The sequence below is a fragment of the Engystomops pustulosus genome, unplaced genomic scaffold (genome assembly GCF_040894005.1).
Source record: "Engystomops pustulosus unplaced genomic scaffold, aEngPut4.maternal MAT_SCAFFOLD_158, whole genome shotgun sequence".
NCBI lineage: Eukaryota > Metazoa > Chordata > Amphibia > Anura > Leptodactylidae > Engystomops > Engystomops pustulosus.
In genome coordinates this window covers 136,096-162,152 of record NW_027285038.1, presented here as the reverse complement: position 1 = coordinate 162,152, position 26,057 = coordinate 136,096, and the positions used below count along the sequence as shown (strand labels likewise).

Sequence of the window (26,057 nt, the reverse complement as noted above, 5' to 3'; positions counted from 1 at the left end):
CCCTGCGCACTGTGCTCCTCGGAAGGTGTCACACTGGTTCCCCACGCACGGTGCTCCTCGGGAAGTGTCACACTGGTTCCCCTCGCACGGTGCTCCTCGGGAGGTGTCACACTGGTTCCCCTCGCACGGTGCTCCTCGGGAGATGTGACACTGGTTCCCCTCGCACGGTGCTCCTCGGGAGGTGTCACACTGGATCCCATGCGCACTGTGCTCCTCGGAAGGTGTCACACTGGATCTCCTCGCACGGTGCTTCTCGGCAGGTGTCACACTGGTTCCCCACGCACGGTGCTCCTCGGGAGGTGTCACACTGGTTCCCCTCGCACGGTGCTCCTCGGGAGGTGTCACACTGGTTCCCCTCGCACGGTGCTCCTCGGGAGGTGTCACACTGGTTCCCCTCGGGAGGTGTCACACTGGTCCCCCTCGCACGGTGCTCCTCGGGAGATGTCACACTGGTTCCCCTCGCACGGTGCTCCTCGGGAGGTGTCACACTGGATCCCTGCGCACTGTGCTCCTCGGAAGGTGTCACACTGGATCTCCTCACACGGTGCTCCTCGGGAGGTGTCACACTGGTTCCCCTCGCACGGTGCTCCTTGGGAGGTGTCACACTGGTTCCCCTCGCACGGTGCTCCTCGGGAGGTGTCACACTGGTTCCCCTCGCACGGTGCTCCTCGGGAAGTGTCACACTGGATCCCTGCGCACTGTGCTCCTCGGAAGGTGTCACACTGGATCTCCTCGCACCGTGCTCCTCGGGAAGTGTCACACTGGATCCCTGCGCACTGTGCTCCTCGGAAGGTGTCACACTGGATCTCCTCGCACGGTGCTCCTCGGGAGGTGTCACACTGGTTCCCCTCGCACGGTGCTCCTCGGGAGGTGTCACACTGGTTCCCCTCGCACGGTGCTCCTTGGGAGGTGTCACACTGGTTCCCCTCGCACGGTGCTCCTCGGGAGGTGTCACACTGGTTCCCCTCGCACGGTGCTCCTCGGGAAGTGTCACACTGGATCCCTGCGCACTGTGCTCCTCGGAAGGTGTCACACTGGATCTCCTCGCACCGTGCTCCTCGGGAAGTGTCACACTGGATCCCTGCGCACTGTGCTCCTCGGAAGGTGTCACACTGGATCTCCTCGCACGGTGCTCCTCGGGAGGTGTCACACTGGTTCCCCTCGCACGGTGCTCCTCAGGAGGTGTCACACTGGTTCCCCTCGCACGGTGCTCCTCGGGAGGTGTCACACTGGTTCCCCTCGCACGGTGCTCCTCGGAAGGTGTCACACTGGTTCCCCTCGCACGGTGCTCCTCGGGAAGTGTCACACTGGATCCCTGCGCACGGTGCTCCTCGGAAGGTGTCACACTGGTTCCCCGCGCACGGTGCTCCTCGGGAAGTGTCACACTGGTTCCCCGCGCACGGTGCTCCTCGGGAAGTGTCACACTGGTTCCCCTCGCACGGTGCTCCTCGGGAGGCGTCACACTGGTTCCCCTCGCACCGTGCTCCTCGGGAGGCGTCACACTGGTTCCCCTCGCACCGTGCTCCTGGGGGGGTGTCACACTGGATCACTGGAGGTGTCATACTGGATCCCCGTGCTCCTGGGGGGGGGGGTCACACTGGATCACTGGAGGTGTCATACTGGATCCCCGTGCTCCTGGGGGGGGGGTGTCACACTGGATCACTGGAGGTGTCATACTGGATCCCCGTGCTCCTGGGGGGGTGTCACACTGGATCACTGGAGGTGTCATACTGGATCCCCGTGCTCCTGGGGGGGTGTCACACTGGATCACTGGAGGTGTCATACTGGATCCCCGTGCTCCTGGGGGGGTGTCACACTGGATCACTGGAGGTGTCATACTGGATCCCCGTGCTCCTGGGGGGGTGTCACACTGGATCACTGGAGGTGTCATACTGGATCCCCGTGCTCCTGGGGGGGTGTCACACTGGATCACTGGAGGTGTCATACTGGATCCCCGTGCTCCTGGGGGGGTGTCACACTGGATCACTGGAGGTGTCATACTGGATCCCCGTGCTCCTGGGGGGGTGTCACACTGGATCACTGGAGGTGTCATGCTTGATCCCCGTGCTCCTGGGGGCGTGTCACACTGGATCACTGGAGGTGTCATGCTGGATCCCCGTGCTCCTGGGGGGGTGTCACACTGGATCACTGGAGGTGTCACGCTGGATCCCCGTGCTCCTGCGGGGGTGTCACACTGGATCACTGGAGGTGTCACGCTGGATCCCCGTGCTCCTGGGGGGGTGTCACACTGGATCACTGGAGGTGTCACGCTGGATCCCCGTGCTCCTGGGGGGGTGTCACACTGGATCACTGGAGGTGTCACACTGGATCCCTGTGCTCCTGGGGGGGGGGTCACACTGGATCACTGGAGGTGTCATACTGGATCCCCGTGCTCCTGGGGGGGTGTCACACTGGATCACTGGAGGTGTCATACTGGATCCCCGTGCTCCTGGGGGGGTGTCACACTGGATCACTGGAGGTGTCATACTGGATCCCCGTGCTCCTGGGGGGGTGTCACACTGGAGGTGTCATACTGGATCCCCGTGCTCCTGGGGGGGTGTCACACTGGATCACTGGAGGTGTCATACTGGATCCCCGTGCTCCTGGGGGGGTGTCACACTGGATCACTGGAGGTGTCATACTGGATCCCCGTGCTCCTGGGGGGGTGTCACACTGGATCACTGGAGGTGTCATACTGGATCCCCGTGCTCCTGGGGGGGTGTCACACTGGATCACTGGAGGTGTCACGCTGGATCCCCGTGCTCCTGGGGGGGTGTCACACTGGATCACTGGAGGTGTCACGCTGGATCCTCGTGCTCCTGGGGGGGTGTCACACTGGATCACTGGAGGTGTCACACTGGATCCCCGTGCTCCTGGGGGGGTGTCACACTGGATCACTGGAGGTGTCACACTGGATCCCCGTGCTCCTGGGGGGGGTGTCACACTGGATCACTGGAGGTGTCATACTGGATCCCCGTGCTCCTGGGGGGGTGTCACACTGGATCACTGGAGGTGTCATACTGGATCCCCGTGCTCCTGGGGGGGTGTCACACTGGATCACTGGAGGTGTCATGCTGGATCCCCGTGCTCCTGGGGGGCTGTCACACTGGATCACTGGAGGTGTCATGCTGGATCCCCGTGCTCCTGGGGGGGTGTCACACTGGATCACTGGAGGTGTCATGCTGGATCCCGGTGCTCCTGGGGGGGTGTCACACTGGATCACTGGACGTGTCATACTGGATCCCCGTGCTCCTGGGGGGGTGTCACACTGGATCACTGGAGGTGTCACACTGGATCCCCGTGCTCCTGGGGGGGTGTCACACTGGATCACTGGAGGTGTCACACTGGATCCCCGTGCTCCTGGGGGGGTGTCACACTGGATCACTGGAGGTGTCACACTGGATCCCCGTGCTCCTGGGGGGGTGTCACACTGGATCACTGGAGGTGTCACACTGGATCCCCGTGCTCCTGGGGGGGTGTCACACTGGATCACTGGAGGTGTCATACTGGATCCCCGTGCTCCTGGGGGGGGTGTCACACTGGATCACTGGAGGTGTCATACTGGATCCCCGTGCTCCTGGGGGGGTGTCACACTGGATCACTGGAGGTGTCATACTGGATCCCCGTGCTCCTGGGGGGGTGTCACACTGGATCACTGGAGGTGTCATACTGGATCCCCGTGCTCCTGGGGGGGTGTCACACTGGATCACTGGAGGTGTCATACTGGATCCCCGTGCTCCTGGGGGGGTGTCACACTGGATCACTGGAGGTGTCATACTGGATCCCCGTGCTCCTGGGGGGGTGTCACACTGGATCACTGGAGGTGTCATACTGGATCCCCGTGCTCCTGGGGGGGTGTCACACTGGATCACTGGAGGTGTCATGCTGGATCCCCGTGCTCCTGGGGGGGTGTCACACTGGATCACTGGAGGTGTCATACTGGATCCCCGTGCTCCTGGGGGGGTGTCACACTGGATCACTGGAGGTGTCATGCTGGATCCCCGTGCTCCTGGGGGGGGTGTCACACTGGATCACTGGAGGTGTCATACTGGATCCCCGTGCTCCTGGGGGGGGTGTCACACTGGATCACTGGAGGTGTCATACTGGATCCCCGTGCTCCTGGGGGGGTGTCACACTGGATCACTGGAGGTGTCATGCTGGATCCCCGTGCTCCTGGGGGGGTGTCACACTGGATCACTGGAGGTGTCATGCTGGATCCCCGTGCTCCTGGGGGGGTGTCACACTGGATCACTGGAGGTGTCATGCTGGATCCCCGTGCTCCTGGGGGGGTGTCACACTGGATCACTGGACGTGTCATACTGGATCCCCGTGCTCCTGGGGGGGTGTCACACTGGATCACTGGAGGTGTCACACTGGATCCCCGTGCTCCTGGGGGGGTGTCACACTGGATCACTGGAGGTGTCACACTGGATCCCCGTGCTCCTGGGGGGGTGTCACACTGGATCACTGGAGGTGTCACACTGGATCCCCGTGCTCCTGGGGGGGTGTCACACTGGATCACTGGAGGTGTCACACTGGATCCCCGTGCTCCTGGGGGGGTGTCACACTGGATCACTGGAGGTGTCACACTGGATCCCCGTGCTCCTGGGGGGGTGTCACACTGGATCACTGGAGGTGTCACGCTGGATCCCCGTGCTCCTGGGGGGGTGTCACACTGGATCACTGGAGGTGTCACACTGGATCCCCGTGCTCCTGGGGGGGTGTCACACTGGATCACTGGAGGTGTCACACTGGATCCCCGTGCTCCTGGGGGGGTGTCACACTGGATCACTGGAGGTGTCATACTGGATCCCCGTGCTCCTGGGGGGGGTGTCACACTGGATCACTGGAGGTGTCATACTGGATCCCCGTGCTCCTGGGGGGGTGTCACACTGGATCACTGGAGGTGTCATACTGGATCCCCGTGCTCCTGGGGGGGTGTCACACTGGATCACTGGAGGTGTCATACTGGATCCCCGTGCTCCTGGGGGGGTGTCACACTGGATCACTGGAGGTGTCACACTGGATCCCCGTGCTCCTGGGGGGGTGTCACACTGGATCACTGGAGGTGTCATACTGGATCCCCGTGCTCCTGGGGGGGTGTCACACTGGATCACTGGAGGTGTCATGCTGGATCCCCGTGCTCCTGGGGGGGGTGTCACACTGGATCACTGGAGGTGTCATACTGGATCCCCGTGCTCCTGGGGGGGGTGTCACACTGGATCACTGGAGGTGTCATGCTGGATCCCCGTGCTCCTGGGGGGGTGTCACACTGGATCACTGGAGGTGTCATACTGGATCCCCGTGCTCCTGGGGGGGTGTCACACTGGATCACTGGAGGTGTCACACTGGATCCCCGTGCTCCTGGGGGGGTGTCACACTGGATCACTGGAGGTGTCATACTGGATCCCCGTGCTCCTGGGGGGGGTGTCACACTGGATCACTGGAGGTGTCATACTGGATCCCCGTGCTCCTGGGGGGGTGTCACACTGGATCACTGGAGGTGTCATACTGGATCCCCGTGCTCCTGGGGGGGTGTCACACTGGATCACTGGAGGTGTCATACTGGATCCCCGTGCTCCTGGGGGGGTGTCACACTGGATCACTGGAGGTGTCACACTGGATCCCCGTGCTCCTGGGGGGGTGTCACACTGGATCACTGGAGGTGTCATACTGGATCCCCGTGCTCCTGGGGGGGTGTCACACTGGATCACTGGAGGTGTCATGCTGGATCCCCGTGCTCCTGGGGGGGGTGTCACACTGGATCACTGGAGGTGTCATACTGGATCCCCGTGCTCCTGGGGGGGGTGTCACACTGGATCACTGGAGGTGTCATGCTGGATCCCCGTGCTCCTGGGGGGGTGTCACACTGGATCACTGGAGGTGTCATGCTGGATCCCCGTGCTCCTGGGGGGGTGTCACACTGGATCACTGGAGGTGTCATACTGGATCCCCGTGCTCCTGGGGGGGTGTCATTCTGCCTCCATACGCTTTATCATTGGGGTAAAGTGTTTTATAAATGAAATCCGTCTGTTTTGCAGGTAGAGAGAAAGCGCCACATCGGGAATGACATTGTGACCATCGTCTTTCAGGAAGGGGAGGAATCGTCTCCATCCTTCAAGCCGTCCATGATCCGCTCCCACTTCACGCGTATCCAGAACTGACACACATTGCCATCGTCACCATTACTTTTCATTGATAGATCAGAGCTGACCCCACATAACCCCCTGACCGATGACCTGTGTCTTTTCCTGTGGTAACAAATCCCCCCCCCTCCGGTGTCACATATCTCTTCCTGACCTTTGCCCCACCTCCTGGGGCCACATATCCCCCCCTTACCTGTGTCCCCTCCTGGTGTCTCATATCTCCCCCTGACCTGTGTTCTCCCTCCTGAGGTCACCTGCCCCCCCTGATCTGTGTCCTCTCTCCTGGGGTCACCTTCCCTACCCCCTGACCTGTGTCCTCCCTCCTGGGGTCACCTTTCCTACCCCCTGACCTGTGTCCTCCCTCCTTGGGTCACCTGCCCCCCCCCCTGACCTGTGTCCTCCCTCCTGGAGTCACCTGCCCCCCCTGACCTGTGTCCTCCCTCCTGGGGTCACCTGCCCCCCCCTGACCTGTGTCCTCCCTCCTGGGGTCACCTGCCCCCCCCCCTCACCTGTGTCCTCCCTCCTGGGGTCACCTGCCCCCCCCTTACCTGTGTCCTCCCTCCTGGGGTCACCTGCCCCCCTGACCTGTGTCCTCCCTCCTGGGGTCACCTGCCCCCCTGACCTGTGTCTTCTCTCCTGGGGTCACCTGCCCCCCCCTGACCTGTGTCCTCCCTCCTGGGGTCACCTGTCCCCCTGACCTGTGTCATCCCTCCTGGGGTCACCTCCCCCCCCCCCCTGACCTGTGTCCTCCCTCCTGGAGTCATGTGTCCCCCTGACCTGTGTCTTCCCTCCTGGGGTCACCTCCCCCCCCCCCTGACCTGTGTCCTCCCTCCTGGGGTCACTTTCCCCCCTGACCTGTGTCCTCCCTCCTGGGGTCACTTTCCCCCCTGACCTGTGTCCTCCCTCCTGGGGTCACTTTCCCCCCTGACCTGTGTCCTCCCTCCTGGGGTCACTTTCCCCCCTGACCTGTGTCCTCCCTCCTGGGGTCACTTTCCCCCCTGACCTGGAGTTGCTTCTTGCTTTTCCTTACAGTGATTTTAGATATTTTTGCCTTGGTGCGATATAACAGTGAGAATGACAGCTACAGGTGAGTGTCTGGTCCTGCGGGGGGCGCCATGTCTGCCCTTCCCATTGTCGTCACATCTTCCTGCATTTCTATAGGCTAAAGATCTTTTCTGAGGAGAGCGTCCCATTATTCGGGCCCCCCTGCCCTCCCCACCCGTCTTTACCGACCACCAGGAATTCAGGGATTTTCTTCTAGTGAAAGGTGAGTGTCCCCCCCCCCCCCGCAGCGGCTGCACGTCCTGTACATCGCCCTCCGCTGACCGCACCCATTGTCTTCCTGCCAGTAATAAATGGGGAGAAGGCGACTCTGGAGACCCCCACCTTCGCTCAGAAGCGGCAGCGCACCCTGGACATGCTGATCCGCTCGCTCTACCAGGACCTCATGCCGGACTTACACAAGGTAATTGGGGAAGGGGGGGGTGCACACATCTGCCCCTCCAATGCGTCACATGACCCCATAACCCGTAAAAGCTTTCGTATGCATCACTCAGGCATGACCTTTACCCTGTCATAGTGAAAGCAACCACAATACTGCAAAGGACGTGGGGTCCCTCCTGCCTCTCTTGGAGGAGTAGTCGCTGCCGGGACCATCTCCGTTCCGCTGCCGGGTCCCATCTCCGTTCCGCTGCCGGGTCCCATCTCCGTTCCGCTGCCGGGTCCCATCTCCGTTCCGCTGCCGGGTCCCATCTCCGTTCCGCTGCCGGGACCCATCTCCGTTCCGCTGCCGGGTCCCATCTCCGTTCCGCTGCCGCGTCCCATCTCCGTTCCGCTGCCGGGTCCCATCTCCGTTCCGCTGCCGGGTCCCATCTCCGTTCCGCTGCCGGGTCCCATCTCCGTTCCGCTGCCGGGTCCCATCTCCGTTCCGCTGCCGGGACCCATCTCCGTTCCGCTGCCGGGTCCCATCTCCGTTCCGCTGCCGGGACCCATCTCCGTTCCGCTGCCGGGTCCCATCTCCGTTCCGCTGCCGGGTCCCATCTCCGTTCCGCTGCCGGGTCCCATCTCCGTTCCGCTGCCGGGTCCCATCTCCGTTCCGCTGCCGGGTCCCATCTCCGTTCCGCTGCCGGGTCCCATCTCCGTTCCGCTGCCGGGTCCCATCTCCGTTCCGCTGCCGGGTCCCATCTCCGTTCCGCTGCCGGGTCCCATCTCCGTTCCGCTGCCGGGTCCCATCTCCGTTCCGCTGCCGGGTCCCATCTCCGTTCCGCTGCCGGGACCCATCTCCGTTCCGCTGCCGGGTCCCATCTCCGTTCCGCTGCCGGGTCCCATCTCCGTTCCGCTGCCGGGTCCCATCTCCGTTCCGCTGCCGGGACCCATCTCCGTTCCGCTGCCGGGACCCATCTCCGTTCCGCTGCCGGGACCCATCTCCGTTCCGCTGCCGGGTCCCATCTCCGTTCCGCTGCCGGGTCCCATCTCCGTTCCGCTGCCGGGTCCCATCTCCGTTCCGCTGCCGGGTCCCATCTCCGTTCCGCTGCCGGGTCCCATCTCCGTTCCGCTGCCGGGTCCCATCTCCGTTCCGCTACCGGGACCCTCTCCGTTCCGCTGCCGGGACCCTTTGTCCCAATGCGGCAGGGATGACATTATGGACCTTGTGATGGTCCGACCTCTTATGACCCCGCTGGTTCCCCTGATGCGCCTCAGTAACAGTTTCCCTTTGGTTCTTTTTTGTGAAGACTTTTGGCCAATTCTGTTTTAGTTGTCCTTCCTCTTCTGAACGTTATCTGGGTTTTTTAACGTCGTAGCCCCTAAATCTTTGTGTCAGCTTTTTATATGGCTGAGGAGCTTATGATCCCTGCCACATGGGAAAACCCAAATCTATTCTGTATTTCCTTATCCTTCCGCTCTGCTCCACATGGTGGCGCTATCTTTACTTGGCGCTTGGTTCTAGGCTTCTTCTATGAACTCCCTGGGGTGAGCCCTATGGACCACCCTCAGCCTGAGTGTGAGCGCTCCCTCCACAGTGCGGCTGGCGCGTCCTATACATCCTGCTCTCCATAACCCTTGCAGACAGGAGCTTCAGTTAGTGACCCTACTGCGGCCTCCTGGAGGCGCTATCAGCACGTTGTAATGAATGAGGAGGAAAATCCCCATATACTGCCCCATATACTGTAGTATGTTAGGATCGATCAGACAACCTAAAAAAAAATTAAAAAAACCTAAAAATTCAAATCCCCCCCCCTTTCCCTAGAACTGATATTAATATAAATAAACAGTAAAAATCATAAACACATCAGGTATCGCTGCGTCCGAAAATGCCCGATCTATCAAAATATGATAACCGTTTTTCACTGCGTTTAACCCCGTAACGGATTATCGCGCCCAGAGTTGAAAAATGGCGCTTTTTTACCATTTAAAAAAAAAGAAAAAATTCTATAAAAAGTGATCACAAGGTCGTACAGTCCTAAAATTGATAACATTGTAAACGTCATCAAAATCCTCAAAAAAATGACACCACCCACAGCTCCGTACACCAAAGTATAAAAAAGTTATTAGCGCCAGAAGACGGCAAAATCCCCCCAAAAAATTTTGTACAGGAGGTTTTAATTTTTGTAAATGTATGAAAACATTATAAAACCTGTATTAATGTGTTACCCCCCCATGATCGCACCGACCCAAAGTATAAAGTAGACGCGTCATTTTGGGCGCTCAGTGAAATCCGTAAGATCCAAGCCCACAAGAATTTGGCACAAATACGTTTTTTACCAATTTCACTGCATTTGGAATGGTTTTCCTGCTTCCCAGTACACGGCAGGAATATTACATACCGTCACTATGAAGTGCAATGTGTTACACAGAAAACAAGTCGCACAGCTCTGCACGTGGGAAAATAAAAAAGTTACAGATTTTTGAATGTGGGGAGTGAAAAATGAAAACGCAAAAACGAAAAAAGGGCTGCGGCGGGAAGGGGTTAATGGCTTTAATTCTAGTTAACTCTTGTTGTTCCTTAGTCTTTTGAATCCGTCCCTTAGCAGGCATCCCGCTCCCGCAGTGTCCCTTGTTTTTATTAGTCAGATAGGAGTTATACTCTTCCTACACCGCAATCCGCTGATCTGGGTTCTATTAACCTGTTCTTCTCCTTCTCTTTGTGGCTTTCTTCTTCTTCTCCTTCTCTTTGTGGCTTTCTTCTTCTTCTCCTTCTCTTTGTGGCTTTCTTCTTGTCCTCCTTCTCTTTGTGGCTTTCTTCTTGTCCTCCTTCTCTTTGTGGCTTTCTTCTTGTCCTCCTTCTCTTTGTGGCTTTCTTCTTGTCCTCCTTCTCTTTGTGGCTTTCTTCTTGTCCTCCTTCTCTTTGTGGCTTTCTTCTTGTCCTCCTTCTCTTTGTGGCTTTCTTCTTGTCCTCCTTCTCTTTGTGGCTTTCTTCTTGTCCTCCTTCTCTTTGTGGCTTTCTTCTTGTCCTCCTTCTCTTTGTGGCTTTCTTCTTCTTCTCCTTCTCTTTGTGGCTTTCTTCTTCTTCTCCTTCTCTTTGTGGCTTTCTTCTTCTTCTCCTTCTCTTTGTGGCTTTCTTCTTCTTCTCCTTCTCTTTGTGGCTTTCTTCTTCTTCTCCTTCTCTTTGTGGCTTTCTTCTTGTCCTCCTTCTCTTTGTGGCTTTCTTCTTGTCCTCCTTCTCTTTGTGGCTTTCTTCTTGTCCTCCTTCTCTTTGTGGCTTTCTTCTTCTTCTCCTTCTCTTTGTGGCTTTCTTCTCCTCCTTCTCTTTGTGGCTTTCTTCTTCTTCTCCTTCTCTTTGTGGCTTTCTTCTCCTCCTTCTCTTTGTGGCTTTCTTCTTCTTCTCCTTCTCTTTGTGGCTTTCTTCTTCTTCTCCTTCTCTTTGTGGCTTTCTTCTTCTTCTCCTTCTCTTTGTGGCTTTCTTCTTCTCCTTCTCTTTGTGGCTTTCTTCTTGTCCTCCTTCTCTTTGTGGCTTTCTTCTTGTCCTCCTTCTCTTTGTGGCTTTCTTCTTCTTCTCCTTCTCTTTGTGGCTTTCTTCTCCTCCTTCTCTTTGTGGCTTTCTTCTTCTTCTCCTTCTCTTTGTGGCTTTCTTCTCCTCCTTCTCTTTGTGGCTTTCTTCTTCTTCTCCTTCTCTTTGTGGCTTTCTTCTTCTTCTCCTTCTCTTTGTGGCTTTCTTCTTCTTCTCCTTCTCTTTGTGGCTTTCTTCTTCTCCTTCTCTTTGTGGCTTTCTTCTTGTCCTCCTTCTCTTTGTGGCTTTCTTCTTGTCCTCCTTCTCTTTGTGGCTTTCTTCTTGTCCTCCTTCTCTTTGTGGCTTTCTTCTTCTTCTCCTTCTCTTTGTGGCTTTCTTCTCCTCCTTCTCTTTGTGGCTTTCTTCTTCTTCTCCTTCTCTTTGTGGCTTTCTTCTCCTCCTTCTCTTTGTGGCTTTCTTCTTCTTCTCCTTCTCTTTGTGGCTTTCTTCTTCTTCTCCTTCTCTTTGTGGCTTTCTTCTTCTCCTTCTCTTTGTGGCTTTCTTCTTGTCCTCCTTCTCTTTGTGGCTTTCTTCTTGTCCTCCTTCTCTTTGTGGCTTTCTTCTTGTCCTCCTTCTCTTTGTGGCTTTCTTCTTCTTCTCCTTCTCTTTGTGGCTTTCTTCTTCTTCTCCTTCTCTTTGTGGCTTTCTTCTCCTCCTTCTCTTTGTGGCTTTCTTCTTCTTCTCCTTCTCTTTGTGGCTTTCTTCTTCTCCTTTTCCTGTCTAAATCCACAAATTATCTAACTATTTGTTAGTTTTCCTCTTAAGGAGGATTATTGGCCGTGATAATCCGCTCCTTGTTGTCCTTGTCCAGCGTCCGCCCGTGTGATTACATTTCCCTTGCGGTTATCACATCCCTCCTTACAGTCTCATCCACCACTGACACGTACCGGCGCTGACACGTACCGGCGCTGACACGTACCGGCGCTGACACGTACCGGCGCTAAGTCTATTCTAGAAAAGGAATTCCAAGTAACAAGAACATGCCGGCACATCCCCCGACATCTGTAAGACTCAGGCTAGAGGGATGTGGATCCTCTGGACCACGCAGACGATGGCACAAGCCACTACCTGGGACGCAGTCTAAGTGGCACCCGGTTTTCACCAGAGCCCGCCGCAAGGCAGGTTAGACAGACTGCGGCGTGGTACCACCAGGTCCTTCCTCAGGCGTGACTTGTCTGCAGTGGCGGCCAAGGTCGGGGTACAGAGACGGCAAACAGTCTATTGGTCACAGTCCAGGCACAGGGTCAGGGCAGGCGGCAGAGAAGCAACGTCAGGGTCAAATCCGGGGTCAGCAACAGGAGGTCCAAGCAGATGGGTACAGGAACACAGGACAGCAGCACAGAGGAACACTGGTACACAGGACAGCAGCACAGAGGAACACTGGTACACAGGACAGCAGCACAGAGGATCACTGGTACACGGGACAGCAGCACGGAGGATCACTGGTACACAGGACAGCAGCACGGAGGATCACTGGTACACAGGACAGCAGCACGGAGGATCACTGGTACACAGGACAGCAGCACGGAGGAACACTGGTACACAGGACAGCAGCACGGAGGATCACTGGTACACAGGACAGCAGCACGGAGGATCACTGGTACACAGGACAGCAGCACGGAGGAACACTGGTACACAGGACAGCAGCACGGAGGAACACTGGTACACAGGACAGCAGCACGGAGGATCACTAGTACACAGGACAGCAGCACAGAGGAACACTGGTACACAGGACAGCAGCACGGAGGATCACTGGTACACAGGACAGCAGCACAGAGGAACACTGGTACACAGGACAGCAGCACAGAGGAACACTGGTACACAGGACAGCAGCACAGAGGAACACTGGTACACAGGACAGCAGCACGGAGGATCACTGGTACACAGGACAGCAGCACGGAGGAACACTGGTACACGGGACAGCAGCACGGAGGATCACTGGTACACGGGACAGCAGCACGGAGGATCACTGGTACACGGGACAGCAGCACGGAGGATCACTGGTACACGGGACAGCAGCACGGAGGAACACTGGTACACGGGACAGCAGCACGGAGGAACACTGGTACACGGGACAGCAGCACGGAGGAACACTGGTACACGGGACAGCAGCACGGAGGAACACTGGTACACAGGACAGCAGCACGGAGGATCACTGGTACACAGGACAGCAGCACGGAGGATCACTGGTACACAGGACAGCAGCACGGAGGATCACTGGTACACAGGACAGCAGCACGGAGGAACACTGGTACACAGGACAGCAGCACGGAGGAACACTGGTACACAGGACAGCAGCACGGAGGAACACTGGTACACAGGACAGCAGCACGGAGGATCACTGGTACACAGGACAGCAGCACGGAGGATCACAGGAACACGGAGGAGGTCAGGTAACACAGGAACACGAAGGAGCTCAGGTAACACTGGAACACGGAGGAGGTCAGGTAACACTGGAACACGGAGGAGGTCAGGTAACACTGGAACACGGAGGAGGTCAGGTAACACTGGAACACGGAGGAGGTCAGGTAACACGGGAACACGGAGGAGCTCAGGTAACACGGGAACACGGAGGAGCTCAGGTAACACGGGAACACGGAGGAGCTCAGGTAACACGGGAACACGGAGGAGCTCAGGTAACACGGGAACACGGAGGAGCTCAGGTAACACGGGAACACGGAGGAGCTCAGGTAACACGGGAACACGGAGGAGCTCAGGTAACACGGGAACACGGAGGAGCTCAGGTAACACGGGAACACGGAGGAGCTCAGGTAACACTGGAACACGGAGGAGCTCAGGTAACACTGGAACACGGAGGAGCTCAGGTAACACTGGAACACGGAGGAGCTCAGGTAACACTGGAACACGGAGGAGCTCAGGTAACACTGGAACACGGAGGAGCTCAGGTAACACGGGAACACGGAGGAGCTCAGGTAACACGGGAACACGGAGGAGCTCAGGTAACACGGGAACACGGAGGAGCTCAGGTAACACGGGAACACGGAGGAGCTCAGGTAACACGGGAACACGGAGGAGCTCAGGTAACACGGGAACACGGAGGAGCTCAGGTAACACGGGAACACGGAGGAGCTCAGGTAACACTGGAACACGGAGGAGCTCAGGTAACACTGGAACACGGAGGAGCTCAGGTAACACTGGAACACGGAGGAGGTCAGGTAACACTGGTACACGGAGGAGCTCAGGTAACACTGGAACACGGAGGAGCTCAGGTAACACAGGAACACGGAGGAGCTCAGGTAACACTGGAAAACGGAGGAGCTCAGGTAACACAGGAACACGGAGGAGGTCAGGTAACACGGGAACACGGAGGAGCTCAGGTAACACGGAGGAGCTCAGGTAACACGGAGGAGCTCAGGTAACACTGGAACACGGAGGAGCTCAGGTAACACGGGAACACGGAGGAGCTCAGGTAACACGGGAACAAGGAGGAGCTCAGGTAACACTGGAACACGGAGGAGCTCAGGTAACACTGGAACACGGAGGAGCTCAGGTAACACTGGAACACGGAGGAGCTCAGGTAACACGGGAACACGGAGGAGCTCAGGTAACACTGGAACACGGAGGAGCTCAGGTAACACTGGAACACGGAGGAGCTCAGGTAACACTGGAACACGGAGGAGCTCAGGTAACACGGGAACACGGAGGAGCTCAGGTAACACGGGAACACGGAGGAGCTCAGGTAACACGGGAACACGGAGGAGCTCAGGTAACACGGGAACACGGAGGAGCTCAGGTAACACGGGAACACGGAGGAGCTCAGGTAACACGGGAACACGGAGGAGCTCAGGTAACACGGGAACACGGAGGAGCTCAGGTAACACGGGAACACGGAGGAGCTCAGGTAACACTGGAACACGGAGGAGCTCAGGTAACACTGGAACACGGAGGAGCTCAGGTAACACTGGAACACGGAGGAGGTCAGGTAACACGGGAACACGGAGGAGGTCAGGTAACACGGGAACACGGAGGAGCTCAGGTAACACTGGAACACGGAGGAGCTCAGGTAACACGGGAACACGGAGGAGCTCAGGTAACACGGGAACACGGAGGAGCTCAGGTAACACGGGAACACGGAGGAGCTCAGGTAACACGGGAACACGGAGGAGCTCAGGTAACACGGGAACACGGAGGAGGTCAGGTAACACTGGAACACGGAGGAGCTCAGGTAACACTGGAACACGGAGGAGGTCAGGTAACGCGGGAACACGGAGGAGGTCAGGTAACACGGGAACACGGAGGAGGTCAGGTAACACGGGAACACGGAGGAGCTCAGGTAACACTGGAACACGGAGGAGCTCAGGTAACACTGGAACACGGAGGAGGTCAGGTAACACTGGAACACGGAGGAGGTCAGGTAACACGGGAACACAGAGGAGCTCAGGTAACATGGAGGAGGTCAGGTAACACGGGAACACAGAGGAGCTCAGGTAACACTGGAACACGGAGGAGCTCAGGTAACACTGGAACACGGAGGAGGTCAGGTAACACTGGAACACGGAGGAGGTCAGGTAACACGGGAACACAGAGGAGCTCAGGTAACATGGAGGAGGTCAGGTAACACAGGAACACGGAGGAGCTCAGGTAACACAGGAACACGGAGGAGGTCAGGTAACACTGGAACACGGAGGAGCTCAGGTAACACAGGAACACGGAGGAGCTCAGGTAACACTGGAACACGGAGGAGCTCAGGTAACACGGGAACACGGAGGAGGTCAGGAACGCTGGAGACACAGGAATCGCAGGCAAATCGCAGAATAGCCTTCTCTCAGGCTGTGAGGCACAAAGATCTGGCAAGATTGTAAGGAAGGTGCAGGGTTTTTAAAGGGGAAGTGATCAGCCATTGCACCAATTAGTGGTGCACTGGCCCTTTAAATTTCCTGAAGGCGCCACACGCGCGCCCTAGGAGGGGGAGCTCGGCAGCGATTCCGGATCGGGGAGAGGTTAGCTGCGCCGGCACCACTCCTGCGAGCCCCGCGGAGCACGGGTGAGCCTGTGGTATGGGTCGCGGGACCACCCGTGATAACATCTATAAGACATCTATATATGTTTCCGTCTGGCCGGCTTGGGTCTTTAGTATTGGAAAGAACAGAGTTAAAATCCCCCATAAACCATCCCGGGAATTCTCCTACCTTAGATATGAATTGTACTCATTTCCACACAACATTACAGCAGAGCGGAGGAGGTAAGTGCACCCCTGGCACCGCACATTTCTTACCAACCCTCCTTATCGCATGAGGAGTCCCATAGGTTCAATTCGATAGTTCTAGGTATCAAAATGGAAACTCCTCTCACATAGGATGAGAAGACCGCACTATACGACCCAGCCATACATACATACATTGTATATATATATATACATACATATACAGGCAGTCCCTGGGTTACATACAAGATAGGGTCTGTAGGTTTGTTCTTAAGTCGAGTTTGTATGTAAGTCGGAACTGTATATTTTATCATTGTACTCCCAGCCAGAACTTTTTTGGTCTCTCTGACAATTGGATTTTAAAAATGTTGTGTTGTCATAAGAACCAGGAGTAACACTAAATCTTCATTCCAGACGCCTGTGATATCTGTTACAGCTGATCATTGTAGCCTAGGACTAAAGTACAATAAATTACCAATATCCAGAGCTCCGTTTGTAACTATGGGTCGTATGCAAGTCGAGTGTTCTTAAGTAGGGGACCGCCTGTATACATACATATATACATAAATACATATATACATACTGTGGGAGATTTGGCCCAGTAGAGACCGTGGTAGCGGGGTGCTGGGATGCAGTTCACGACAGTGACACCAAAGTACAGTCCAAAACAGGTCTCGCCTGCGTTTATTGCAGCAGGAACAAAATAAAACAGCCTTCACATTCAGGCATCAAAACAAAATAATATCCTACCCGTCAGGGTGCTATCTAAACATATATACATACATACATACATACATACATACTGTGGGGAATTGCTCTGGTAGTTGACTGGTAGCAGTGCAGGAAGCAGGGACACACGCAGGTTTAAGTCCAACTTAAGTGTTTATTCACACTTGCAAAACAGAACACAACTTCAGCCTTGGCTTAGGCACATGCAAAAACGCTACAAAAGTAATTCCTGCCCGGCTAGGCGCTGTCTAATACATTTGGCGGACCCTAGCTATCCGGGTACCAGGCTGCCGGGCACACGCTCCTTTGCTGTGAGAATGCAATCTCGCTTTCAGCTCTCCAGGTAGGGCCTCTCCTACTGCTTCTGGCCTGCAGACTAAATCAGGCCCTAACGAGGCCTGTGACCCGCACCTGTGACCCTGCCCCTGTGACCCTGCCCCTGTGACCCTGCCCCTGTGACCCTGCCCCTGTGACCCTGCCCCTGTGACCCGCACCTGTGGGCAATTCACAAACCCAGGACCAAAGCCCGGGTGGAGTAGGAGTCCCACTACCAGCCTACCCCTACTCCATAATAAGCCGGCCCAGTACGGACAATACAAATGTGTCTGTGTTAGCTAGGCCAACACAGACAAAACAGACTATTCCTGCTTATCATGTCTGCATTAACCCTTGGGTTACTGCAGACAAGCCCAGGGCTTTTACCACACACCCATCATCTGCCTGTAGGACAGATAGCGGTTTTCCCACACAATACCTCTTACTTTCTCACAATACATACATATACATACATAAATATACATACATACATACATTTACGTACATATACATACATACATACATACATACATTTACATACATACATACATTTACATACATTTACATACATACATACATATACACATATACATACATACATACATATACATACATACATACATTTACATATACATACATACACATACATATACATACATACATATACATACATACATATACATACATACATACATTTACGTACATATACATACATACATACATTTACATACATACATACATTTACATACATACATACATTTACATACATATACATACATACATACATTTACATACATATACATACATATACATACATACACTTACATATACATACATACATACATATACACATATACATACATTTACATACATACATACATACATATACATACATATACATACACATACATACATACATATACATACACATACATACACATATACATACATACATACATACATACTGTGGGGATTTGGCCCAGTAGAGACCGTGGTAGCGGGGTGCTGGGATGCAGTTCACGACAGTGACACCAAAGTACAGTCCAAAACAGGTCTCGCCTGCGTTTATTTCAGCAGGAACAAAATAAAACAGCCTTCACATTCAGGCATCAAAACAAAATAATATCCTACCCGTCAGGGTGCTAACTAAACAATGGTTCTCTGACTCACCACTAACAAAATCACTTGGCTGCTCCAGGCACAGGGGTCAGGGCTGTGTGCTCTCCAGCCTCCACTCAGAGAGCACACTCTCAGCTCTGCTCAGCGGCTTTATGCAGACTGATTGGGCTGTTCCCACCACCTGTGTCCAAGGTGCTGGACAACACAACCTCAGCACTAAGGCCTTGCATAATAGGAAAACCTAGGGGAAACATACCGCCCATCCACAGTTAACCCCTTCAGTGTCTCACAATACATATATATATACACACATATATACATACATACATATATACATACATACATACATACATACATACATACATACATCACCCCATGGATGTTACCTAAAGGGGAAGGACAGGGGGAGCACACAAGAGGCGGCATCACCCCATGGATGTGACCTAAAGGGGGTGGACAGGGGGAGCACACAAGGGGCGGCATCACCCCATGGATGTGACCTAAAGGGGAAGGACAGGGGGGCACACAAGCGGCGGCATCACCCCATGGATGTGACCTAAAGGGGAAGGACAGGGGGGCACACAAGAGGCGGCATCACCCCATGGATGTGACCTAAAGGGGGTGGACAGGGGGAGCACACAAGCGGCGGCATCACCCCATGGATGTGACCTAAAGGGGAAGGACAGGGGGGCACACAAGAGGCGGCATCACCCCATGGATGTGACCTAAAGGGGGTGGACAGGGGGAGCACACAAGCGGCGGCATCACCCCATGGATGTGACCTAAAGGGGGAGGACAGGGGGGCACACAAGAGGCGGCATCACCCCATGGATGTGACCTAAAGGGGGAGGACAGGGGGAGCACACAAGGGGCGGCATCACCCCATGGATGTGACCTAAAGGGGGAGGACAGGGGGGCACACAAGGGGCGGCATCACCCCATGGATGTGACCTAAAGGGGGAGGACAGGGGGAGCACACAAGGGGCGGCATCACCCCATGGATGTGACCTAAAGGGGGAGGACAGGGGGAGCACACAAGGGGCGGCATCACCCCATGGATGTGACCTAAAGGGGGAGGACAGGGGGAGCACACAAGGGGCGGCATCACCCCATGGATGTGACCTAAAGGGGGAGGACAGGGGGAGCACACAAGGGGCGGCATCACCCCATGGATGTGACCTAAAGGGGGTGGACAGGGGGGCACACAAGGGGCGGCATCACCCCATGGATGTGACCTAAAGGGGGAGGACAGGGGGAGCACACAAGAGGCGTCATCACCCCATGGATGTGACCTAAAGGGGGTGGACAGGGGGGCACACAAGGGGCGGCATCACCCCATGGATGTGACCTAAAGGGGGAGGACGGGGGGCACACAAGGGGCGGCATCACCCCATGGATGTTACCTAAAGGGGGAGGACAGGGGGGCACACAAGAGGCGGCATCACCCCATGGATGTGACCTAAAGGGGAAGGACAGGGGGGCACACAAGGGGCGGCATCACCCCATGGATGTGACCTAAAGGGGGAGGACAGGGGGAGCACACAAGGGGCGGCATCACCCCATGGATGTGACCGAAAGGGGGAGGACAGGGGGGCACACAAGGGGCGGCATCACCCCATGGATGTGACCTAAAGGGGGTGGACAGGGGGAGCACACAAGAGGCGGCATCACCCCATGGATGTGACCTAAAGGGGGTGGACAGGGGGGCACACAAGGGGCGGCATCACCCCATGGATGTGACCTAAAGGGGGAGGACAGGGGGAGCACACAAGAGGCGGCATCACCCCATGGATGTGACCTAAAGGGGAAGGACAGGGGGAGCACACAAGAGGCGGCATCACCCCATGGATGTGACCTAAAGGGGGAGGACAGGGGGAGCACACAAGGGGCGGCATCACCCCATGGATGTGACCTAAAGGGGGTGGACAGGGGGAGCACACAAGGGGCGGCATCACCCCATGGATGTGACCTAAAGGGGGAGGACAGGGGGAGCACACAAGGGGCGGCATCACCCCATGGATGTGACCTAAAGGGGGAGGACAGGGGGAGCACACAAGGGGCGGCATCACCCCATGGATGTGACCTAAAGGGGAAGGACAGGGGGGCACACAAGAGGCGGCATCACCCCATGGATGTGACCTCGAGGAGGTAGATAGGGGACACATGATGGTAGCATCACCACATGGTGGATAGGGACACACAAGCGGCGGCATCACCCCATGGATGTGACCTAAAGGGGGAGGACAGGGGGAGCACACAAGGGGCGGCATCACCCCATGGATGTGACCTAAAGGGGGTGGACAGGGGGAGCACACAAGAGGCGGCATCACCCCATGGATGTGACCTAAAGGGGGTGGACAGGGGGAGCACACAAGAGGCGGCATCACCCCATGGATGTGACCTAAAGGGGAAGGACAGGGGGAGCACACAAGAGGCGGCATCACCCCATGGATGTGACCTAAAGGGGGAGGACAGGGGGAGCACACAAGAGGCGGCATCACCCCATGGATGTGACCTAAAGGGGGAGGACAGGGGGAGCACACAAGGGGCGGCATCACCCCATGGATGTGACCTAAAGGGGGAGGACAGGGGGAGCACACAAGGGGCGGCATCACCCCATGGATGTGACCTAAAGGGGGAGGACAGGGGGAGCACACAAGAGGCGGCATCACCCCATGGATGTGACCTAAAGGGGAAGGACAGGGGGAGCACACAAGGGGCGGCATCACCCCATGGATGTGACCTAAAGGGGGTGGACAGGGGGAGCACACAAGGGGCGGCATCACCCCATGGATGTGACCTAAAGGGGGAGGACAGGGGGAGCACACAAGGGGCGGCATCACCCCATGGATGTGACCTAAAGGGGGAGGACAGGGGGAGCACACAAGAGGCGGCATCACCCCATGGATGTGACCTAAAGGGGGAGGACAGGGGGAGCACACAAGGGGCGGCATCACCCCATGGATGTGACCTAAAGGGGGAGGACAGGGGGGCACACAAGGGGCGGCATCACCCCATGGATGTGACCTAAAGGGGGAGGACAGGGGGAGCACACAAGGGGCGGCATCACCCCATGGATGTGACCTAAAGGGGAAGGACAGGGGGAGCACACAAGGGGCGGCATCACCCCATGGATGTGACCTAAAGGGGGAGGACAGGGGGAGCACACAAGGGGCGGCATCACCCCATGGATGTGACCTAAAGGGGGAGGACAGGGGGAGCACACAAGGGGCGGCATCACCCCATGGATGTGACCTAAAGGGGGAGGACAGGGGGAGCACACAAGGGGCGGCATCACCCCATGGATGTGACCTAAAGGGGGTGGACAGGGGGAGCACACAAGGGGCGGCATCACCCCATGGATGTGACCTAAAGGGGGAGGACAGGGGGGCACACAAGAGGCGGCATCACCCCATGGATGTGACCTAAAGGGGGAGGACAGGGGGAGCACACAAGGGGCGGCATCACCCCATGGATGTGACCTAAAGGGGGTGGACAGGGGGAGCACACAAGGGGCGGCATCACCCCATGCATGTGACCTAAAGGGGAAGGACAGGGGGGCACACAAGAGGCGGCATCACCCCATGGATGTGACCTAAAGGGGGTGGACAGGGGGAGCACACAAGAGGCGGCATCACCCCATGGATGTGACCTAAAGGGGAAGGACAGGGGGGCACACAAGAGGCGGCATCACCCCATGGATGTGACCTAAAGGGGGAGGACAGGGGGGCACACAAGAGGCGGCATCACCCCATGGATGTGACCTAAAGGGGGAGGACAGGGGGAGCACACAAGCGGCGGCATCACCCCATGGATGTGACCTAAAGGGGAAGGACAGGGGGAGCACACAAGAGGCGGCATCACCCCATGGATGTGACCTAAAGGGGGTGGACAGGGGGAGCACACAAGAGGCGGCATCACCCCATGGATGTGACCTAAAGGGGAAGGACAGGGGGGCACACAAGAGGCGGCATCACCCCATGGATGTGACCTAAAGGGGGAGGACAGGGGGGCACACAAGAGGCGGCATCACCCCATGGATGTGACCTAAAGGGGGAGGACAGGGGGAGCACACAAGCGGCGGCATCACCCCATGGATGTGACCTAAAGGGGGTGGACAGGGGGAGCACACAAGAGGCGGCATCACCCCATGGATGTGACCTAAAGGGGAAGGACAGGGGGGCACACAAGAGGCGGCATCACCCCATGGATGTGACCTAAAGGGGAAGGACAGGGGGGCACACAAGAGGCGGCATCACCCCATGGATGTGACCTAAAGGGGGAGGACAGGGGGAGCACACAAGGGGCGGCATCACCCCATGGATGTGACCTAAAGGGGGAGGACAGGGGGAGCACACAAGGGGCGGCATCACCCCATGGATGTGACCTAAAGGGGGAGGACAGGGGGAGCACACAAGGGGCGGCATCACCCCATGGATGTGACCTAAAGGGGGAGGACAGGGGGAGCACACAAGGGGCGGCATCACCCCATGGATGTGACCTAAAGGGGGAGGACAGGGGGGCACACAAGGGGCGGCATCACCCCATGGATGTGACCTAAAGGGGGTGGACAGGGGGGCACACAAGGGGCGGCATCACCCCATGGATGTGACCTAAAGGGGGAAGGACAGGGGGAGCACACAAGGGGCGGCATCACCCCATGGATGTGACCTAAAGGAGGAGGACAGGGGGAGCACACAAGGGGCGGCATCACCCCATGGATGTGACCTAAAGGGGGAGGACAGGGGGAGCACACAAGGGGCGGCATCACCCCATGGATGTGACCTAAAGGGGGAGGACAGGGGGGCACACAAGAGGCGGCATCACCCCATGGATGTGACCTAAAGGGGGAGGACAGGGGGAGCACACAAGAGGCGGCATCACCCCATGGATGTGACCTCGAGGAGGTAGATAGGGGACACATGATGGTAGCATCACCACATGGTGGATAGGGACACACAAGCGGCGGCATCACCCCATGGATGTGACCTAAAGGGGGTGGACAGGGGCACGTGATGGCAGCATCACCCCATGGATGTGACCCGCAGGGCTGGACAGGGGCATGTGATAATGGGGTCTGTTCTCTCTGTTTCTAGAACATGCTAAACAGACGATCATTCAGTGACGTCCTCCCGGAATCGCCCAAATCTGCCAGGAAGAAAGAAGAGGCGCGTCAGGCGGAGTTTGTCCGTATTGGCCAGGTCAGCATTGGGGTGCTAGGGGTGATTGTGTCCCTCATTAGGTGTTGTGGCTGCTCAGTATGTTATCTCCTCCTTCCCAGGCCCTAAAGCTAAAGACCATTGTAAGAGGAGACGCTCCCACCAGCCTGGCGACCACGGGGCTGTGCAGGAGAGAGGTAGGTCCACGCTCCAGGGGACCCCTCCATTTGTGAGGTCAAGGACTAGATGTCCCTTTCCTTCCTCCGCAGCCCTGGGAGTCTCAGTGTTTCTGTAATGACTTCTCGTATGACGTGCTCGGAGGGGATTCCTGGGGTCCGTCTCTCTTGGTCTCCACGGACAGTGGGGTGCTGCTGATAGACGGTGAGTGGTTGTCATGTTGGGAGCGGAGCTGTAGAGTCTCATCCTGTGGCTATTAATGGGACCCTACACCGATTTACCCTTATACAAATCCCTGGTCAGACCACACATGGAATATTGTGGACAGTTTTGGGCACCAGTGTATAAAAAGGATATAGTAGAGCTGGAACGGGTGCAGAGGAGAGCAACCAGGATTATTAGGGGAATGGGGGAACTAGAATACACTGACAGATTACAAAATGAGGGATTATTCAGTTTAGAAAAAAGACGACTGAGGGGAGACCTCATTACAATGTACAAATACCTGAACGGACAGTACAAGGATCTCTCCAAAGAGCTTTTTATACCTCGGCCTGTGACCAGGACAAGGGGGCATCCTCTACACCTAGAGGAGAGGAGATTCTACCATCACCATAGACAGGGGGCATCCTCTACACCTAGAGGAGAGGAGGTTCTACCATCACCATAGACAGGGGGCATCCTCTACACCTAGAGGAGAGGAGGTTCTACCATCACCATAGACAGGGGGCATCCTCTACACCTAGAGGAGATTCTACCATCACCATAGACAGGGGGCATCCTCTACACCTAGAGGAGATTCTACCATCACCATAGACAGGGGACATCCTCTACACCTAGAGGAGAGGAGGTTCTACCATCACCATAGACAGGAGACATCCTCTACACCTAGAGGAGAGGAGGTTCTACCATCACCATAGACAGGGGACATCCTCTACACCTAGAGGAGAGGAGGTTCTACCATCACCATAGACAGGAGGCATCCTCTACACCTAGAGGAGAGGAGGTTCTACCATCACCATAGACAGGGGACATCCTCTACACCTAGAGGAGAGGAGGTTCTACCATCACCATAGACAGGGGGCATCCTCTACACCTAGAGGAGAGGAGGTTCTACCATCACCATAGACAGGGGACATCCTCTACACCTAGAGGAGAGGAGGTTCTACCATCACCATAGACAGGGGGCATCCTCTACACCTAGAGGAGAGGAGGTTCTACCATCACCATAGACAGGGGCCATCCTCTACACCTAGAGGAGAGGAGGTTCTACCATCACCATAGACAGGGGCATCCTCTACACCTAGAGGAGAGGAGGTTCTACCATCACCATAGACAGGGGGCATCCTCTACACCTAGAGGAGAGGAGGTTCTACCATCACCATAGACAGGGGGCATCATCTACTCCTAGAGGAGAGGAGGTTCTACCATCACAATAGACAGGGGGCATCCTCTACACCTAGAGGAGAGGAGGTTCTACCATCACCATAGACAGGGCGCATCCTCTACACCTAGAGGAGAGGCGATTCTACCATCACCATAGACAGGGGGCATTCTCTACACCTAGAGGAGAGGAGGTTCTACCATCACCATAGACAAGAGGCATCCTCTACACCTAGAGGAGAGGAGGTTCTACCATCACCATAGACAGGGGGCATCCTCTACACCTAGAGGAGAGGAGGTTCTACCATCACCATGGACAGGGGGCATCCTCTACACCTAGAGGAGAGGAGGTTCTACCATCACCATAGACAGGGGCATCCTCTACACCTAGAGGAGATTCTACCATCACCATAGACAGGGGGCGTCCTCTACACCTAGAGGAGAGGAGGTTCTACCATCACCATAGACAGGGGCATCCTCTACACCTAGAGGAGAGGAGGTTCTACCATCACCATAGACAGGGGACATCCTCTACACCTAGAGGAGAGGAGGTTCTACCATCACCATAGACAGGAGGCATCCTCTACACCTAGAGGAGAGGAGGTTCTACCATCACCATAGACAGGGGACATCCTCTACACCTAGAGGAGAGGAGGTTCTACCATCACCATAGACAGGGGGCATCCTCTACACCTAGAGGAGAGGAGGTTCTACCATCACCATAGACAGGGGACATCCTCTACACCTAGAGGAGAGGAGGTTCTACCATCACCATAGACAGGGGGCATCCTCTACACCTAGAGGAGAGGAGGTTCTACCATCACCATAGACAGGGGCCATCCTCTACACCTAGAGGAGAGGAGGTTCTACCATCACCA

The 26,057-nt window shown here is 56.3% G+C and overlaps 1 protein-coding gene across 1 annotated transcript in view; it reads left to right on the top strand.

The window, feature by feature from the left end:
• The window catches only part of GARNL3 (GTPase activating Rap/RanGAP domain like 3), a 236,191-nt gene that overhangs the window by 88,947 nt on the left and 121,187 nt on the right, over positions 1–26,057 (top strand). The window contains 8 exon segments of the mRNA XM_072131865.1: positions 6,042–6,150; positions 7,188–7,233; positions 7,308–7,351; positions 7,354–7,413; positions 7,496–7,611; positions 23,557–23,661; positions 23,742–23,816; positions 23,889–24,000. Coding sequence (XP_071987966.1) covers positions 6,042–6,150; positions 7,188–7,233; positions 7,308–7,351; positions 7,354–7,413; positions 7,496–7,611; positions 23,557–23,661; positions 23,742–23,816; positions 23,889–24,000 — 667 coding nt within the window.